Raw genomic sequence first — 21,855 nt, 5'->3', positions numbered from 1 at the left:
ATTGGTGTTAAGTGACTTGCCCAAAGTCACACAACTAGTAAGTACCACATATCTGAGGCTGTGATTTTAACTCAGGTCCTCCTGACTCCAGGACTGGTGCTCTATTCACTGATCCACCTAGCTGCCCCCACCGAACATTTATTAAGCTTCCCCTATTTAAAAGACAAGATACTAGGTCTGGGAGAGATTCAAAGATAAAATTGACATGGACACTGCATTCGTGGTTCTCATAGTGAGGAGAGTCAGTAAGATATGTAAACAGGTAAGTGTAAAACAAGTGAGAATGCAAATGTATTAGAAGAGAGTGGTATATGGTACAGAGAAGGAAACTCTATTTGGGATCAGAAGGCATGAATCTGGTCTACTGTTTGACTATCACTTTGACAATGGGCAAGTCACTTAATCTCTCTCAACCTCAAGTTTCACATCTAGGAAATTAAGACAATAATATTTGTACTATATACCTTTTGATCTGTAAGAATTAAATGAGATCATGGATGGATATAAACTGCTTTATAAAATTCTATTATATGATGGGGGTAAATACGAGTATTAACCCAATTCAAATAATGGATAATTTACTGGTGTTCTATACTCTGAAAAACAAACAGAAGTGTTATTATATTTTTAACAATAATCATCCTGTGATCATGATATCTCCTGAACAAAGTAACATAAAACCATGAAAATTTTATACATGGTTCTCTTATTAAGTCCTGTATAGTTATCATTCCAACAGTCTCTGTAAAAGATACCTCTTTTGGGGGGGATTTTGTTTTTTGCCTTTTGAAGGGGGGAAGGCAAGGCAATTGGGGTTAAGTGACTTGCCCAAGGTCACACGGCTAGTAAGTGTCAAGTGTCTGAGGCCACATTTGAACTCAGGTCCTCCTGATTCCAGGGCTGATGCTGTATGTAGTCCCTGCCCCACCTAGCCGGCCAAAAGATATACCTCTTAATGTTATTTTGACACTAATACTAATCGTGCATCCTGCATGTCAATGGTACAAACTAAAGGACATCTTCAAGTATCCTAGAATCTCCTTTAGAAAAATACTAGTCTTTAACATCAATAGCCAAAAGGAACACTGGCAAACACTACTCCAAATTATGTGGGTGCTATTTAACTCCCACCCCTTATGATATTTAATAATATTACTGATTGTATTTTCTGTCTGTGCTAAAGAGTAGGGGCTAGGAAAATGTTGTGGCAAGATCTCTAGTCCTCTCTAAGCTCTTTGGATCTGTGCCTTAGTCAGTATTCTCTAAGCTTATCTACACTCATTTGGTGCCACTATGCATTAGAATCCAATCTTACCCTCAGGTTCATACTCTAAAAATTATCCTTGGCAATTGTCTTTCCCTCATCCTCAACTCACACAGTCAACTCATTTATTTGGGTCTTTATTATGCTTTTTCTGGTTCACTGTATACACAAAGATATTTCTTTGTTGGTATCCCTTCTTCCAGACTTTCTTTTCCATTCCATCCTCTATACAGCTGCCAAAATCGTCTTTGCAAGAAACAGGTCTGATCATGTCATTCACTAGTTCAAAAGCTTTCAGGCTTCCTATCCCATTGCCAATAGGAAAATATAAGTTTCTTATCCTAGCATTTAATGAACACCACTATTTATCTCCCATCTGCCTTTCCAACTTTAATAAATACCATTTCCCTTCATGAATATTCTATTCCTACAAAAAAAAAACTACTGTTGTTGTTTTTCAGTTGTGTCCAACTCTTCATGACCCTATTTGAAGTTTTCTTGGCAAATATACTAGACAGGTTTGCTACTTCCTCGTCCAGCTCATTTTTACAGATGAGGAACTGAGGCAAACAGCATTAAGTGACTTACCCAGCATCACACAACTAGTAAATAAATGTCTGAGGACAGATTTGAACTCAGAAGATGAGTCCTCCTGATTTCAGGCCTGGCACTTTACCCATTGTACCATCCAGCTGCCCTTAAAGTATTTGTTGTTGTTCCATCACGTCTGACTCTTTGTGACCTCATGGACCATGCTTTCCTTGGGATTTCCTTGGTAAAGATAGTGAAGTGGGTTGCCATTTCCTTTTCTAGTGGGTTATGACAAACAGAGGTTAAGTGACTTACCCAGGGTCACACAGCTAGTACGTTTCTGAGACCAGGCTTTGAACTCAGATCTTCTGGACTCCAGGCCCAGCACTCTAATCACTGAGCCCCTACTTGCCTAAAAACTAGTAATGACCCCCCAAAGTTGATAGTCTATCTCTCACTTCCATGCCTTTGTACAAGCTATTCCCTGATAATCAAACTAAAATCCTTTATTGATCATTTACTGTGTACCAGATACCATGCAGTGTGGGAGATACCAAAAACAAAACAAAAACATACCAACAACAATAAAAAGTTCTCTGCCTTAAATGAGTTTATATTCTGATAGCTTTCCATATGCCTCATCTCAGAATCCTTGACTTCATGCCAAGCTCAACTCAAAGTGTCACTTCCTCCAGAAGTAACGTCAACCTTCCCCTATCCTACCAGGAGTTACTGTTCTCTTTCTCCTCGATTTTGTTTGTATTATTTTTATTATGGACCTGAATTTATTATGTCCACTAGAACATAAGTTCCTTGAGAGCTGAAGTGCTTTTGATTTTGTCTTTGTATCCCCAGTGTTTAGCATCATGCCTTGTACATAGTAGGCATTCATCAATATTGTTTTCTTGAGTTAAATTACTTACAGTAGTTTCTTAACCCCAAGCTGGCTCCCACTTACCATTCAGTATGATCCCTGCAAACTCCCTGTGATCTGGGTGATCACATCCAGAGCCTGTTCATGAATACCAACTAATTTTAATTTCAGTTTATGAATAATATAATTAGTAAAGGGAATCTGCTGCCAAAGTAAATTATAGCTGTCATCCATAGCCAATTAAAAAAAATTTTTTTAATTATCTGCTGCTTTCTACTTAGACCTATTAGCATGAATACGTCAGGTTGACTGAGGGAGTCTCATGTACCAGTTATGTCATTTCACTTGTCTAACATTTACCCTCTATTTCCTATTTCCCATAATTCATCATTAGTACCAAATCTCTTCTACAAGGACCAAATATTCCATGTGATCCATGGAATGCTTGGAAACCTAGTGATTATAAGCCTTGTCCTTCAGCCCTGTTTCTTTTTTTTTAAGCAATTGGGGTTAAGTAACTTGCTAAAGGTTACATGGCCAGTTATTTTTGGGTGGGTGCCGAGTATCTGAGGCCAGAACCAATCCCAGGTCTCCCGACACTGGGGCCAATGCTCTTACTCACTGCGCCACCTGGCCACCCCACTTCAGCCCTGTTTCTATGATAAATTATCCAAGGCTAACTACAAGTAGTTGGACCAGTATAAAAAGTATCTGACTGGGTTGGAAAGGCCATGGCATCCTAGCCCTTTTGTGTTCCTACACAGCTCTAAAAGGCTCTAAGTCTTACTTAGAAGTAATAGTACAAGTCAGTTGAAGGGGAAGGAGTAGCCTCAGTTTTCAAGCAAAAGAGAAAATTATAACTAACCTGAAACTAGAGTTTATCAGCTCCTGGAAAGCTATTTGAAGTCCTGACTAGCACGGTACAATAAAGGCATCTCAGAACTGGAGAGGGTCTAACTCCCACACACAAAACTAAGCCCCTGTATATACAACTATACCATCGTGGGTGGGAGTGCTTCTTTAGGGCTACAGACTAGAAAGTTTAAGAACAGAAAGGAGTCATACAGAAAGGACTCAACTGAGATTCAGATCATGGGTTTCTAGTCTCCTAATTTATTTTTTAAAAGCCTTTTTGGAATATATTTAGAATTTCAATAAGTAATAATTATTTGGGTAATAAGTTCAATTTTCTACTTGCATTATAATTCAATTGAAGAATTCATTGACCATTTATTAAGAACCTATCATAGCAAGACATTGTGCCAGGTACTGGCTAGCCAGAGATGAAGAATATGATCCCTGCCCTCAAACACTTCACAATCTAATCAGTAAAATACACCATGTGCACAAATAGATATAATGCAAGGCAGGATGTAATTGAGGGCAAAAGGAAGCAAGAAAAAATTGCTGTTTGGAAAAATTGTGGAGGAAGACCAAGTAGGGCTTCATGAAATTGATATCACCAAAGCAGAGTCTTTAATTAAGAAAAGGATTTAGAAAGTTTAGATGAAGGCATCCATTCCAGGCAATGAGACTGGCCTATGTGGCTCTCTGCTGGGTCTCCTTCTAGCTTCTTATGTGACCTTGAACAATTTCCTTAACCTCCTTAGACTTTGGTTCTCTCCTCGGTAATACAAAGAGATTGAACTAAATGATTTCTAAGGTCTCTTCTAGCTCTTAAAAAAAAACCTACGACACTTCAAATTTTATTATTCTTTGGTTTGAAAAGATGAAGAGAAAGTGATTATGACTGAAACATAAGAAAAGGAATAGGGTGAACATGGACTTGTTCCTGTTTTAGAATTGGGGGACAGACATCCTTTTGAGTCTGAACAAAGTAAATTGAGGACAATTAAAAGTATATGATTGTACATAATATCTCTCCCATCTGTCCCTTTCTCTTTGTTTAGGTTCCAAGTCTCCCTAGTTAAGGCACCTATCATGTCTCATCTGGACTGTTGTAATAGTCTCATCACTGTTCTTCCTGCTAACTGTACAGCTCTTTATTTTATCCAGCTGCAAAAAAGCAGTCCTCCTAAGGCCCAGATCTTACCTGTCTCCTCTACTCAAAAATCTTCATGGCTGCCTTCTTTAATATATAAAATACAAACTCAACAGACCAGTCCTTCACAACTCACCATTTTCTGGTTCCAGCCCACTTTTATAGCCTTTTCCCCAAACTGTACTATGAATGGGTAATTGTGTATCTGTACACATGTCATCTTCCCCACTCAAATGCAAACTTCTTGAGGTCAGGTACTATTTCATATTCACCTCTGTGTTCTTATCATTAATAGTGCTTCACACATAGTAGGATCACAGATTTAGAGCTGGAAGGAACCATAGAGGCCTTCAAGTTCAATTCCCTTCATTTTAACATAAAGAAACTAAAGCCTATAATTACTCTGTTAGCTTCTGAGGCTAGATTTGAACCTATATTGTTAAGGGATTAAAAATTCTACACCCAGTATCTACTACTCTGTACTTGTTGATTGATTTATCTTTTATTTCTCTGCACTCACATAGACTCACGTCAATGTCTGGAGTGTACTCCTTCATCTAAATTTTCAAAATCCTTTTCTTTTTTTTTTTTTTTTTAGCAATCGGGGTTAAGTAACTTGCTCAAGGTTACACGGCCAGTTATTTCTGGGTGTGGTGCTGAGTGTCTGAGCCCGGGATTCGATCTCCAGGTCATCCCAACACTGGAGCCGGTACCCTTACTCGCTGAGCCACCTGGCCGCCCCTAAGCAATTAGAGTTAAGTAACTTGCTCAAGGTTACATGGCCAGGTGTTTCTGGGTGGGTGCTAAGTGTCTGAGCCCGGGATTCGATCTCCAGGTCTTCTCAAGACTGGAGCCGGTGCTCTTACTTGCTGTGCTACCTGGCCGCCCCCAAAATCCTTTTCTTAATTAAAGACTGCTATGGTGATGTCAATTCCAGGAAGTCTTATTTGATCTCCCTCCACAAATTTTCCCAAGAACAATTTTTTTCTTGCTTGCTTTTGCCCTCAGTCACATTCTACCTTGCATTGCCCATGTTATATTTCACCAATTAGATTGTGAAGTGTTTGAGGGCAGAGATCATGTTGTTCTTTATCTCTGTCTAGTCAGGGCCTAGCATAATGTCTAGCCATAATAGGTTCTTAATAAATGGTCAATGAATTCTTCAATTGAATTAGAATGCAAGTAGAAAATTGAACTTATTACCCAAAGAACTACTGATTAAAAATATCAATCTATTCCAAAAAAGCTTTTTTATAAATCAAGAGGAGAGATCCATAATGGAATTCTTATTAGAAGAAATTAGTATGTTTAAGGACACATCTCTAATTACATTTAATGATCATTTTGACATCAGTGGAAAGACAATTGTGTCTTTTCCTTGATTCCACAATGAGAAACAAATTGTCAGGCTAGAGGAAATACCAGTCTGACCTAGTAAAATAATTCCTACATTTTTATAATGTCTTTAGAGGTCACATCACTGGAACTATTTCTTCTCTAATACAAATGCAGATTTGCATTGCAAGAGGCAGAAGAGTCCCTCTGTTGCCCTTTTCTTTTGGAGGTGCTAATAAGCAATGGAACATCCCCAAATCTAGTAATAGAGTAAGTGAGGTGAGGAAATGAATTCCTCTCCATTCCTTTATCAATTTGCATTACACAGGCTGGAGGTGACAGAGTTAGAGATCTATTTCAATTTGGCATCTTTTGACAATCCACATTGGACCGATTAAGCACCAATTACATCCTAATAATAAAACCATGGTCATAAAATGTAAATAATTAGTCTTATTCCATTAAATATGAGGAATGGGAGACAAAAAAAGCAGGAAGCTAAATTGAGCTCAAGGTCAGCATACATCTGCATGACTTTCTACAGTGCAAATATAAAATTATGGCTCCTTGGCATTCCACCCAAGTCCCAGAGCAAATCCACTGGCAATTAAAGAACATATGTGCATAACTAGGCTTCTTTTTGCATTACCCATTTTATATTATTGCCATTGTCTTTCTAGTTGACCAGATGAAATGTCTTTTAATTAGGGCATTAAAAGTACTATCCAGAGTCCAAAAAGAAAGAAAAAAAGAAACACCCTTGAAGTCACGCTGAAGCTGCATCTATACATGCAAAGTAAAATGAAGAATTTAAGTAATTATCTGGGTTATTAATTACCTCTCTCCCTTTACCTATACCCTTTCCAATTATCTGGTTATTACAGGTAAAGATTGAGGAGGGGTTTGTTTTTCTTGAATTATCTAAATAACCAATTCAATTCCCTAGGTCATTGATCCCACACTGAGGTCACCTCATTCTGTCCTAGAATGAATAAAACACAAAAAATCTCCAAGACTCACACCAGTAGAGACCTGAATGTATTTCTTTATTCTTATTAAAATAAATTGTAGTGGAAGTCATTGCCTCCAGAGAAATTACACCTCCTTAAACCTTAATTTTTCTTGACAGCTCTGTGTTACAGACTTCATTAAAAGAACAAAAACCAAAGCTATTACATCCAAAGTCTTTTGTGGGATGATGTACCCTATAAATTTTCACTTTCAAAACTAAGGTTATATGTCTGAAAATAAGTTGTTATAATTAAAAATAATAATGAATCCATTCAGTGCAGTTGGGAAAACATACATTTGCTGTGGAAAACACCCTTTTGTTGAGAGTTGCTAAAGATAACTTAGGAAAAGAATTTTCTGAGTTTTCTTCTCTTTACAGATAAAAGAGGTCACTGAAAGCCTTCAAGAGGATGAAGAGGACACAATTATGGAGAGCGGAAAACACTCTCCATTTCAAAACCACATAATAGGTACCAATTAATATTTTCCTACTACTTTCCCTATTGTGTCATTTGTCTATGCAGAAGTAGTCCAGCTTTTGGACTCAATGCATTCCTGGAGTCCAGGAGTCCATGTCTTAATGCAGCTCTTTTTAAGCAATCCAGCCAACATAGGCACTTTTACTTCATTTGCTTAGACAGCACTGGAGACCTTGGAGGGAAAAAGTAAAGGTGGTAAGATGTCAAGATCTTTATTAGGTCTTTATTAGGCAGCATAGAGTGAACAAGGCAGCAGAATACCAAGTAGAGGAAAGTGAGTCCCCAGTAAAAAAAAAAAAGGAGCAGAATGTATATGCTTCCCATCTAATATCTCCAATCATGTGCACTTGGTAGATTTTACCCAAGAAAAACTAACCGTATTCTACATCAACCAACATTTCACATTTGGACCCCAAGAAGAATCTATCTAAAAGTAACCTTGTTAAACATATAGGCTAGAAATTCATCATTTGGCCCTTCCAAATGGAAATTATGATTGGAAAAAAAGGAGACTGAGAGGAGGTGGCATGCTACAGTAGATAGAAGGTACCACTTGAAGACAGAAATACCTGGATTCAAGTCTTTCCTTTAACACATACTGACTATGTGCCCCCAAGCAAGTCATATAACCTTTCATAGGCACAGGCAAGTTTCTATGACTATCAAATACAGATAAGTTGTGACTGCATCAGTGAGCATAGTTTTTTATGTTAGGAGTTTCTTCCACTAAATAAATTACAAGTCTGAACCAAAAGTAAAAAAATAAAGCCCAGTGGATTAAAGCCATATTCTTCAACTTCTCCCCCACCCTCAGGGAGAAAAAAGAAGTTAAATTGGAGATAGGCTCTTATTGGTTTTTAAAAATTCTCCAGTCCACTCTCTTCTCTCTGGTAAAAGCCTCATTATAAAAATCCCCATTTCTTAAATGAATTTGGCTTATCAGCTACTTCTTTTAATTGTGCAGAACAAATGGAGTGTAGAAACTATAGTTCCTCAAGACAAAAGGCCTTTGCTGACACTTTGAGAATGTCTAGTAATGGGTGGTAACCAGGAGATTGAAGAGCTGTCAGCATCTCTGATCCTAACAGGAAGATACACAAGATAATAACTTTAATAGCGCCTGACAATCTTGGGGAAAATGCAGAATATGTTGCTCTTAGAACTGAAAAGAATTTAGAATTTGGGCATTTGGGGTTATTTTGATTTTACAAAGGATGCCAGTGTATGATTGAATCCTTTCTTACAGACCATATTCAGGCACATTAGAGATAATCTTGACTACACCATTGCAGTGGCGTGACAGCTCTCACAGCTTTCTTGTTTCTGGATTTAATCAGTATCCATTGCTCCTGTCCTTTCCCGACAGTGTCTTTGGCTGCCAGCTCTCAGCATCCTCTCCCACTGTCAGCTCCATGTTGGTATACTTTCCTACCGACTTCCTTGTATACATGGCAGTCATCCGCAAACTATAATTTACAGTTTACCAGAGTGAATTGTTGTATCCCTACATTTAATGAGACTGGCACACCATTATTATTCTCTTCATTTGTAATTGGGGATGCAAAAATCTTAACAAAATAGAACTGAATGAGCATAGTCTGAATAAGATTATTATTCCAAAAAGACACCCTTTATTATAGTTGTCAATGCAAAATGCTTAAATTGGTATCAGTTCTGCATAGTTAGCTAATGTGCAAGTTAAATATTATTTAACAGCCTTCAAACTTGACACTATGGGAAGTGCTGAAGAGTTACCATTTTTCTAAAATTAAGTGCTGTTGGACCTGTAAAATTAGGAATATGCATGTGTGTTTGTTAGGAGCTGATCTTTTTAAAGGATTACAATGATTGAAGTAGATTTAAATATATTGCTGATTCTGGATTAGAGAAACAAAAGTATATGTGGACTAGATTTTCACATTTTTATCTTCAAAGAGATAAAGCTACTTTGCACCAACAACAACATTGTCATTTAGTCTAACTGAATACTCCCAAGGCAAGGATCCAACTGAGTCAACTAACTTAAATTTATTTTTAATCTTTTCCCTCCTCAAAACCTATAGAAACTTCATATCTAATTGCAATGACAGTAAATACTTTCTCATGGAAAATGAATGAGCCCACCACACCAAAATATTTAATTATCAGAAAACATTGAGACTTCCTAATAACCATTTTCCATCTATTGTGAGGTTTCCAAGTAGAGGAAACAATGAATTTAAATGTTGTGGCCAGCAACCAAATGCTGACTGATGTCTGCAACAGGCAAGAACAGTTAACTAATTCATGAATCAGAGATCTGTTTGCATTTTTATTGTGAAGGGTGAGCTTATCTTAGATTGGGCAAAACAGTATGCCTTAATTACAAAGTCATTATATAGAAGAGTTGGCTGAACAGCCTCCCTGATGTGAAACATAAGATGTGTGAAATGAAAACATACTTATATATATTAAAACATATTTTCTTTTATTCATAATCAGTATAAGCCCTCATACTTATGAAAAAGGATTAGTCCAGATTGTGTAACATTTGATACATTTGCTTACTGTCCTTCTGTGGTGTTGAGCTATGACATCATATTTATCTAATACAAGCTGTTCCAGAAGACTCAGTGCAATTTTAAGCTATTAAACATATTAAAGCTTAAAATTACTATACTAAGACTTTTGGAGAACCCTGTATATTGTAAATGTATCATCCATTGGCTCTCTCCCCCACTCTACCATAGCACTAGAAAGTAGTGTCTCTGAAGTAGCCAGTGCTGCTATTTTCAGGAGTCTAAGGGTAACCCTTAGATGGTCATACTTCTAATACAACCTCCACTGGTGTATTTCCCCTTAGCAGTCATCCTATTAGTTCTTCAGCAAAGGCATTTACTCAACTACCTTAGCAAGAAGCAATAATTACATCCCAACCCAGAAGTATACTTTCCCACCAGTACATACACAGAGTCACAGGGAAGGAGGATAATACAATAGAGTGAGGCACTGATGTATGTAATATGCATAAGCAATGCAGCTCACTGCTCTGGAACCCCAGAGCCTTAGTGTTCTTTTTTTGTTTTCTGGTGGATCCTCCCAAGATGCACTAGAGTCTGTGGTATCAGTGATGGATGGATAGATTCACTACACTGGCCTTACTGGGCTTTTTTCTAGTGTGGTGAGATATCTGGGCTACATGGGTCAGTCTGCTTCTGGGTTGGGCCAAGCACATTGCCTGACTACTGCTATTGCTGGGCTGGTACAGAGGTTGTTGTTCATGACTATTTCTGGGCTGGCTCTGACAGTTAACTTAGCTAATAAGGACTGCCACCAGGTTGAGCCAGGGCAGATCACTTGGTCACTAAAAGCTGCTGCTGGAATAGCCCAGGCAGGCTGCTGTCCTTCTGGACTCTTCTCCCAGTGCGGTATTTCTGCTCGATGTGTTGATCCACTGCTTTTTCTGGGCTTACTCTTTGATAGACACCTAGAATCCTTTATCACCTTCAGCCACTGGCTCATTTGGATGGGACTGCAGCCTCTTTAGGTGCAATACTGACTCTCAGTTTGCTCTTTCAGCTAAAGCAAGACTTCTGAAACTCAGATCTATGAATGTAAAAAAAGCATTTTGATGAATTCATTCCAGTCAACTTGGTTTCCTTTTTAATTCTGTGTATATAATTTAAGTTTCTAAAAACATTATTCTGAGAAAGGATCCCTAGTTCTCACCAGACTTCCAAAGACATCCCTGACACCAGGTTAAGAACCCCTGAGGTAGAACAATGAACTTTAGCCTAGATTGGCAGAAGTCTCTGGTCTTAGATTTCCTTAAAGATGAAGTTCCCAGGTTCATCACCTCAAGGCAAGGGTGTTCTCTAGCCTCACTAGTTACCAATCCTTCGTGATCCAAAGCTAGTTCCCTCAGAAAGATATTCCACATTGGCTTATGATAATTAGTCTCATTTCAGTCAGTTACACTTTGCAGATTCCTTTTGGGGTCTTATGCAAAAGATCAACCAGAGACAAACTGTACCCTAAAGTCAAATTCATTGTCTTTGATGGTCTCTTCATATTTGATTGAACTATTCAAACTCCAGATACCAAGTTATAAAATACTTATTTCATATCTGAAGTCCTTCTCACTGGGACAGACTATTACATATTCTTATGTAAATTGATGAACAGAAAAATAAGATATATTTCCCAGAAGAAAAGTCAGCCAATAAAAACTAATAAGAATCTTGGGGAGTGTACAGATGCAGAGTTCGGACCAAGACAGCTTTCACAGAACTACAAGCCAAAGTAGCTGATACTCAGCAGAAGGTGAAACTTGCAGATATACAGATCAAACAGCTAAATAGAATGAAAAAACATGCACATCTTACAGATACAGAAATGATGACTTTGGTAGATGAGACTCACATGTGTGAAGGTATAGGGAGAATGTTTATTCTTCAGTCTGAGGAAGTAATTCACAACCAGCTATTAGAGAAACAGAAAATAGCAGAAGAAAAAATTAAGGAACTGGAATGGAGAAAATGATACCACGAGTGCAGTGTGAAGGATGCAGAGGAAAACATTTAGGAAATGCTGATGGCCAGAAGGACACAGTAAAAAGTACCATGAGAAAACCTTCCTCTGCTCCTGTAGGGTGGGACAGAGCTGCACACTCGGGAATGCTTTAACCTGGAAGATATTTTGGAAACGGTTGCTTTTGTTTAGACTGTTAGGCTGCTGCCTTCCTTCCCAGCACCTCTCCCAGAGCCAACTGCATCTCCTTGGCCTAAGGCTTGATCATGACCTGCTGAGGGTGAAAGGGGGGGAACCCTGGGCAAAGGAGGTACCCGCTGTCCAAAGACTCCAATGTTAACCATTTTTGTTAAACAGATAAAAGGTATCCATCCCCTTCAAAAAAAAAAATAAAAGAATCCTGGGCAACACACTTAACACCAATTGGCTCCAAATAAATAAACAAAAGAATGAATAAATAAATAAATATTTCAACTGAATAGTCAAATATATATTTCAAAAAGGTAGACAGGTAATAAATAGAATGTGAAATAACATAAATTTAAGGAATTTGAAGAAAAACTCAGTGACAGTTGAATGAAAATTATAAGAAAATTCCTGTGATATTTTGTCTCTAGTTAAAATTGCCAAAACTAATTGACCACTTTTTGTATCCTTTCTCCCCTGGGAAAAAAAATAAAAGAGGAGGCTATTCCATTGACTGATCAGCAAATGCTCAAGTACCCTGTGGATTGTACCCTATCATATTCCTTTTCCTTTGTTCCATTCTCTGTCACCTCAGAAGAAAACAGAAGTTATCACACTCACAGAAAACATCATCTTGGCATCATAGATTTGATGATAGTACTAATGTTAGAGACCATGTAGTCCAACACTTTTATTTTACAAATGAGGCCAAATTGTTTGCCCAAGATCAAACAGCTAAAAATTGTCTGCAGAGGGATGTGATCCTAGGCTTCCTGATACAAAGTTAGCACCTCTATCTACTACGTCATATTGTCACTCTATGTGTAATCATGTGTTATTACTAATATCAAGTCCTGGAAACCAGTTTTGACCCCAAGTAAAACACAAGTGTCAACACAAGAATTAGGTTATTTTAGGATTGCCTTCAGTTTCTCCTCCATTTATTTAGTTCACACTCACAAGCATCTGGCACATTTGGGCTTCCAGTGGCACTAAGGGTTTTCTACTAAATTATGCTAAGATCCCAGACAATGGATACATACTTAAACTTTGGGGTTGACTTGACTTCTTCTTCCCCTCTCAGATTGAAATTCCCTAGTTCTGGATTCCATACTATGAGTTATTTCATTCTCTATCCACTTCTACAATATATGGTGATTTGTTAATCTAATGAACTTATTCATGCTAATATGACAGGGTATTGATGTGTTGTTTTCTTTCTTAGGTCATATGTTTGTATTTTAGCAGTGGCACTCCTGAAATAATACCTTACCTCAAAGGAATTTTGCCATTGGTGGTATTTTTTTTTGCTTTAATGGCAGATCACTAAGGACAATTGAATGGGGGTGGGCAGGGTCTTTAGGTATTCTTCAAACTGCACCATGTAGGTATCTGGCTCTGTTGGATGAATCCAACATTGCTTAGTAATATGAACATTGATTGTTGGAAACAGGATTATGATGGAAAATGTCCTTTCTGTGCAACATCCTGACTTTGAGATATGTCATGCCTTCAGGCAGGCATCAGCAAGAACCCACAAATTGAAAGGCTGTCATGTGGAAGAAGATATCAGTTTGTTCTGATGGACCCCAGAGGGCAGAAACTGGAGCAACAGATAGAAGTTGCATGGAGGCAAATGTAGGCTCAATGTCATGAAAAACTTCATAACAATTAGAGCTCTTCAAAAGGGAAATCAATTTTCTTAAGCATTAATGGGTTACCTCTCACTGGGCACCTCCATTCAAAAGCTAGGTGACTTGTATGTGTTGTAAATAGGTGTGGCTTGGACTAGTGACTACTGTGGCTACTGATATTCCTCCCAACTGTGAAATTCAGTGATTCCATGAACAGAATGGAACACAAAATAGAGGAAAATGTTAGGAACACTGCAGGCAATAAAGGTAGAGTTCTATACCTTTGTAGCATGTATAGCTCTTGAGAAATTCACACTAATCAATTGGCAAGATTTATTGAGTTACTATTTTGTACCTACTCCCATATATGCACTAATAGGTCCACAAGAGAAGAATGAAACATTTGAGTTTACAGTCTAATATTTTTTATTCATCATTCATTAACATATTAAACTTGTTTTGAAGGAAGCACATGGTATAGCAGATCCCTTACATAAAGGACTAGAATTTGAATAATTATAGAATGTGGAGTTTGGTAATAAGGACAAGGCAAGAACTTAATAAACTTTGAAATCATGTGCTTTGTTTGGATATGGATTAAGGTCTGGAATGATCACATGCTGGAAGCTAACATGGGAGGAAGGAAACAAGGCATTATTTATTTACCATCAAAGTCCTTTAGGAATATGGTCAGTCCCACCATTATCCACGTGTGGCTTACATACCACAACAATGGATCAACCACAATAATGGATTATTTATTTTTATCTCATATTGGCTGTCCCCATCCACCGAGCACACATTTAGGCTATTTCTCTCCACCGTCAATGGATATGTATTAAATTAAAGAAATGCAAACTCATTTTCATTTTAATCTAAGAAAAACATCAGAAAGTAAATCTTCTGGGGAACAAATATTAAAATTAACTCCAAAGTCAAATATAAATTGTTTTTATTATTCTCTTCTTTAAACCACTGCTCAACTCCAGTGATAGAGATAATCAAGAATTTATCATATAGGAAAATCACTTGTGTTTTAAGCAAATTGTCATCTCTGTCTTCACAATATTATTAGTCGGCAATAAAGAATGAATAAGTTTGAAGGAATCCTCCATGGAACAAAAGTTATACCCTTTGGTAAAATGTATCTAATACTTTCCTGCTCCTAAAATTAAAATACATATTCAAGTCAGAAGGACTGATATACTGTAGCTGTCAATCAATTAAAGCTCTTGATGATTATCTGCCTTATTAGAGGAACATTACTGATTTTCTGTAAGGAGGGTGGATTTGGAAAGAAGTTTGGGAGGTTTTTTTTGTTTTTGTAAATAGAATGGTAATCTTATTTTCATTTTACTTTAATTTTATTCCAGAAAGTTGAGTAGACTTTCAGAACTCCAGAAATGGAAGATTTTTTTAGTTAAATGTCATATTTTGAATACTGTGCCCACACACTAAAGTTTAATTATACAAAAGAAGAAATATCAGCAATCAAAACAAGATGTGGGTTGCAAAGTAAAAATTTTGATAGATAAACAGTTTTAATAAAGTTACATTGACTGTTGACTGGCACCAAAACTGGATTTGCTAATGTGATAATTCCTTTGAATGAGAAGGAAAGTGATTTAAAATTATTTAAGTTCTCCCAATAAATCCTAGGATAACTTGATTTCAAATGTTTAATGACAAAAGAGCTTCAGAATGGTATGATGCAAACAAACTTCCCTTTGTTTGGTCAGTCTTCCAACTATTTGTTTCCTGCTGGTCCTAAACAGAGTTATATTTAACACAAAATAAGTATAAAATTGTTTAATATAAAATTGTCTCTCTGGGACAATTTGAGTGGAAATGAAATCATCTGTTTCCTGGTTAGGAACAATCCTGGAGAAATAACAACCATCCCTTCCCCCCCTGATTTTAACAGCCTTCTGTTTTCATAATCTATCACCTTTGCATATGGCCCCCTAAATTCCTCTATGTGGAGTTAGAAATTGGACTTGGTAAAGATTCCTTCTTTAGTTGATTTTTTTAATTCCAAGTTTAATAAATCAGGTACTTCATTTCACAGTCTTTTCTTCATGTGAGGACATTTTTTGAATTAAAGATTTCAGGAGGGCAACATATAGCTCAGTCACTCTGAAAAGCATCCTCAGATTTGGCTATTGCTAAAGAAGTGTTCATTAGGAGGAAATAATTCAGCCATGATTCATTGATCTAATGACTTAGGGAAAAGGGCACTTACTGTCATCTTTTGAGGATAATATTAATTCACTGATTCATCCAATAATTATTTTTTTAACTCTTACTGTGTGCCATTTGGCACTGCACTGGTTACTGAAGGGATACAATTGGATTAGAAGACATAAACGCTTCCTTTCAGGAGCTTGTGTTCTCATTGAACCATAACTTGTCTGATTCTACCAACTGCTTGCCATAGTTAAATAAAATACACACACAAACACACACACACACACACACACTGCATGTAGCATCTACATGAAGTGCTAAAATTTGTTCTTATTTCTATGATGTCATTAGAGTGTATTATCCCTCCTTTTATTTCAATATACTTCCATACCTTAGTAAGTAGTCTTCATTAGTTGCTATGGCATGTTGCTATGGTTTTCTGGTAAAGAGACTTCCTAAAATTAACTAGGCTGATCCTCAGACAACAGATCCACACTCCAACGGTGCTCTCATACTGAAAGCCTTTCCAGATTGTTAAAAAACAGTCATGTTCCATGGACATAGCCTTATATCCTTGGTCAACCTAGAGTTGTGAATATGACACAATGAGCTTCATTGTAGGACTATGTGAATAATAGACATTAAGTCCTCTAGTGTCAGCAGCAGATGCTACAGTTTTAAAGGCAGCCATTGTTTGTAAGAGTGGTGATGATAGGAACAATTGAGAATTGTCCAGTTGTAGCTAATTTAGAAGGAAATGCTAGTCTCCTAATACTTGGATGCAATCTGTAAAATGCAAAGATGGACTAGATAAGTTTGAGTTACCATATATGTAAGTCTAACCTATCATCTTTTGGTAGAAAACACATTTACAAGTCCTAGAAACAGTGTTACAAACTATGTGGGGTTTTGTATAGACTGCAACCATTCTCTGCTCTCTTTGTATTGATAATTTATTCCTGACTTTCCAGAACATGGCTCTTCTATATTGTACCTTGAACTCCATTAGATTCTGGTAATGACCCACACTTCTGTTTAGGGCATTCTTACACCTTCTGATCACTTGTCTTAGAACTTCATATCTCAGTGACTAAATTCTGATTCCTCTTGAATAAGTCAATGTTTCTGGTTCTTTCTTGAGTTAGAAACTTCCAACCTTAGCCTTTTGAAGCACCTGACTTGGGAAGAGAGCTTAGGAGGATCTATCCATGGTCCTGCCACAGAGTGGAAAAAAGAAATATTACATGTAAGAGTTCAGAGAGAGGAGAAATACAGATTGTGTAGGATGATTGGAGGTTTTGTGAAGGAGGTGGAACTTGAGGTAGGCCATAAAGGATGGGTTTGAATAGCTAAAGAGATGAGAGATGAACAAAAGAACAACATGAGTAAAGGCTGGGGCCTGCCTGAGGGAGGACCAGCCTGACCTCTGAGGTTCTTTCAGACAGATATATGGTCCTAACATGTTTTAGTAATTGGTATTATGTGAGAGGGGAAGGGGAATTTTTGGTGAAGGGTCAGGACAAGGAAGAATACTCCCAAGACCAAGCTAATCTATTATGAGAGTGTTTGAGGATTGTTAGTTTGTCAGAATACAAATATGCAGAAGTCTAAGAACTTAGTTTAGGAAGCCAAAATGCTGGGAGTGCAGAGAATTAATATGTTCCTCAAAGTCAATATTCTTCCTAGAAACTTAGGTTTTTAAGAGATTCTGATGTAGCTCTTGACAATGTGAACTCTCCAGACCAGGTTACCCTGCACTGAATATACTGTGTGTGTCTATAGCCAGTGAAAACTATAGTTCAAATAAGAGGTATTTCATGAAACAATAGCATAAAAAAGTAGCGGTGAAACATTTCCTTCATAAATCTGGGGCAACCCACTAAAGACCCATGTATCATTGAAAAGAAGATTGAATATACTTGGGAACATATGTCAAGAAATATACACATATGGAACACATGTGGCCAGGACACATACATGGATGAGCAACCAACCTCCAATTCTCTAGTGCTGTTGGTATTTTCTGGTGATGTCAATCCACTGCTCCTACCAGGTCTGCTTCTTGCTGATTTCTTAGGATTTCTTTCTGTCACTGACTTCAGCTCAAGTCCTTGGCTTTTGTATCACCTTGCACACACCTGCAAAGAAGTACTTGAAATTACCCTTAGTTACTGTTTTGGGTTAAGGCATTTAAGGCCCTCTTTAAAATGCAAATGCTATTTAGGGACAGTGAACACATTAAACCCTCACAAGCAATTAATAAAACATCTTAGTAGAAATCTGTTTATTAAATGTTTAAAGTATAGAAGTGTAGCAGCATAGAGGATTGTGTGAAGATGACATGTAGTGTTTACTGGGCAGATAAAAGGGCAAGATGAGGTTACTAGTCCTGGCAGGGCAAGGTGGGTACCAAAGGGGAAAATAGGATGAAAGCTTTTTTTTTTCCCTTTTTCATACTTTTGCCTAGAACTATCCCTGGTGCTAGACATGATAAAGTACAAGATAAATTCAGTGCTTATCTAGAGTTTGGCACCAACCTAGAACACTGCCAGCTATCTCAAAGAGACAAGGCAAAATTCTCCAAACAACTATTGCAATTAATTTTCATTTTTAAAAAATAAATTAAAACCCATTTCCATAACATTCTAACACTTAAAATCCTGTAAAATTTAGAGAGGAAGGGGATGTAAAGAGGGAAAGAGTGCTTTCCACTGGGGAAAGAGATAGCAGAAGGCTGATTAGAGTAGTTGCTGCTTGGGCTAAGTCTTGAAAAAGGCTTCTAAAAGGCAGAGGTGAGAAGGAAAAATGCTGGGGGGGACAGAGAGGAGAACCCATAAAAAGTTATGGAGATAGGAGATGATGAGAGCAAGATTGGGGGACAGTGCTAGAACTTAGCTGAAAAATTGAGTGGGTCAAGAGGAGTTGTGTGAAATAAGACTATGAAGGGAAATTGGAACCAGATTGGGGAGATTTTAAATTCTAAAAGCTAAGGAGTTCATATTTCATCTAACATAGAACAGTGAGGTTCTAAAGGTTTTTCAGGGAGAGAGTTACATAGTCAGACCTGTGCCTTAGGAGTATTATTTTTACTTCTATGTGAAAGAAGAAATGAAGAGGGGAAAGAATGGAGTCTTTTCTCACAACATTCTGTGAGGAAATATGAGTATCATTATTTCTGTTTTATAAATGAGGAAACTGAAATTCAGAAAAGGAAAGTGATGTATACACTAATTTTCAGAAATTGCATTAAATGCTGGTCTTCTTGGCCTCGAGTCTACTGATCTTCCAACTATGACAAGTAGAAACACAAAGGGCAGAGGTCCCTTACACCCAACATATGCAAATTATCCATAATCACAAAGGTAAGAACTGCTGAATAAAAAACAAAGCCCATGGATAAAAGGATCCAGAGACTCATGTATAAAACTGTGAAATTGCACTATAGCAACCCTGTAGGACTTCAACCTGATCACTACCAGTATTCAGGGACTGGTGAGGCCGTTAGTAGATTTCCTGCCACATCAAACATTAATCCATCCCCATCCTCCAGCAGCTCACACTTCAGCTGTATCACTTATTAACACCTCCAACAGAGGTGTGCATGTGGGGAATAGGGAAGGGAAGGAAAATATCCCTCCTTCCCTAGACTCTAGTTATTCCAGTCAGAAGCTTTAGTGGTGAAAGACAAGGTTAAAACTGAGGTTTGCCGAAGATCTGAACACTTCAGTCTTTTCTGCCTCTGCCCTACCATAGATTCGACCATACACTTTCCTTACAGAAGAGCTATAATGCCTGTGGTTAGGTGTTGTTGAAGCCAGCAGCTTCCCATCTGCCTGAAGGTAATACAGACAATAAGAAGCTAGTGGCTGGGAGGTAGTGAGGAAAGGGTCCCAGGGACTGCTCTTCCTTGCTAGCAAAGGGTTGGTAGTTCTGCTGAAGCTCCACAATCAAACTGTTCACAGAACTCGATCATAGACACTTAATGAAAATCCACCTCAATTAAGGTGATACATGCATCAAAGCCACTGGGGATTTACACTATGATATGTCCATTAAATCTGACATGTTTGAATAAATACATTTGCTTTAGAGAGGTTTAAAGTGCTTGGAAGAGATTAGGTGAGGGCTATAACAAATTATGAAGATAAAAATGGAGCTCTATAATGAAATACATGTCAGAGGGAAGGAGGTAAAGAAATTGATCTTAAGAATGGAAGTGTCCTTTATTTAAGGAAATCACCATTGAAGCAAGCATGTGAGAAGGGGGAAAGAAATGGGGAAGAAAAAAGTCTCCCTGATATATCTGTTCAGATGTGATTTCATTAAATCTAGACATGTATAAAGAAGTCACATCCAACCAATAAGGGTTTAAACTACTTCTGAGAAAAGCCTCCCCCACCCTGCAGAAATGCTAGTGCCAAAAAAAAATAACTCATTCATGTCTGCCTTGATTTCTTTCATCAGACCGTTGATGAAATTTGAGAAGAGTCATTTAGCAATCATCTTATCACTGATACAGTGCTTGATCCACTCATTTTACACACCATCAAATAATGAGACTATATTTGCTTTATCTTCCATTCACTGGCCAAGGTAAAATGCCAAGAGTTAAATGCCTTACCAAGAGGGGAGGGGAGATAGGTGCACAGAGGTGGAGAAGAAAGGGAAGAGTAGAGCGGTTACCAATTTATGAAACATTGTTCTAGACAGGCCCTTAGCATTGAACCAGTTTCCAATCTGTTTCTCATGTTCTTAAAACTGATACTCTGCAGATGGGATTGTTTGATTAGAGGAGCAGTGAAATTCTGAAGAAAGACTTTCATAGGCTCTTAAAAAACAGTCACAGCTTGTAACTCAATTGGGTCAACTCCCAAACCAAAGGAAATTTTGCTTCAAGTCTTCCCAAGTACTGGAAAATCTGTCATGGATTTCACCTTCCAGATCTACTTGTGAATCAGTCCTAAGCACAGGGGACCATTCTGAGAGGAGACCAGCTTCTCTTGTTTATAATACATTACAATTCCAGAGGTACTCCCCATCATGGTAGCCATTAAAGTGCTGTTCTAGTGTCTAGAAATGTATGTTTGACTCTGCATTAAACATTTGCCTAAGGCAGCAGCTTTCCCATGAGACTCACAATATTGGTAGGTCATTTATTCCTTCTGGAATTCAAACAAATAAATGTATCAGGGAGGACTACTTGTACCACCAACATTTGTTCATGTCCATACTCTTCCAGCATAGTAAACTGGTTATAAAATAACACCTAATTTATCCACCAGCCTCAAGGCAGGACTTAAAAACCCAGCAGTTTCTCTTATCATATGTGTAATTAGTTTCCAATTATGAACCCAGACTTGAAAAAGGGCCATTGACCCTGAGACAAACTGAGTATATGGGAAATTATAAGATGAGTCACCAAAGAATATCCAGGAAAGTAAGCAGAACTGGTTACCTGAGCAAAGATCATTCGTGGAGTTGAGGAACTATCTGTCATCTCAGCTAGAGGTGTCTATGAGCTAGGAAACAAGAACTTTGTAAGAGGTCAAGAGAGAGGGGAAAAGAAGCCAGGAGGAGTCTGTTTCTTACAGGCTGCCTTGATTCTCATGGCAGACAAATAATGAAGTGTTTTCCATAAACCAGGAATCCCATGCCAAAGGATAAAAGGTTCTCAGTTTCTGGAAGAACTAACAGATTTAGTCTTACCAATCAAAACCCCACCCCAGTAGAAGTGGAGCTTGGAGACAAATTGAATACAGATAGCCCTGAAGCAAAATGAGTGAATACACACACACACTCTCTCTCTCTCTCTCTCTCTCTCTCTCTCTCTCTCTCTCTCTCTC

General features: G+C 37.8%; 1 protein-coding gene across 8 annotated transcripts in view; it reads left to right on the top strand.

Annotated features, from left to right (window-relative positions):
- NCKAP5 (NCK associated protein 5) overlaps nucleotides 1-21,855 on the top strand; it is a 1,185,533-nt gene that overhangs the window by 1,068,056 nt on the left and 95,622 nt on the right. For all 8 annotated transcript variants that reach the window (XM_069067791.1, XM_069067792.1, XM_069067796.1 and 5 more), the window contains one exon: nucleotides 7,397-7,487. In XM_069067791.1, coding sequence (XP_068923892.1) covers nucleotides 7,397-7,487 — 91 coding nt within the window. The remainder of the gene's footprint in view (nucleotides 1-7,396; nucleotides 7,488-21,855) is intronic.

The sequence above is a fragment of the Petaurus breviceps genome, unplaced genomic scaffold (genome assembly GCF_028583685.1).
Source record: "Petaurus breviceps papuanus isolate PSGF00001 unplaced genomic scaffold, PetGlider_PUasm1.0 90752, whole genome shotgun sequence".
In the NCBI taxonomy this organism is placed as follows: Eukaryota; Metazoa; Chordata; class Mammalia; order Diprotodontia; family Petauridae; genus Petaurus; species Petaurus breviceps.
Note: the sequence above shows the minus strand (reverse complement) of the source record. Positions and strands in the feature narration are given on the sequence as shown.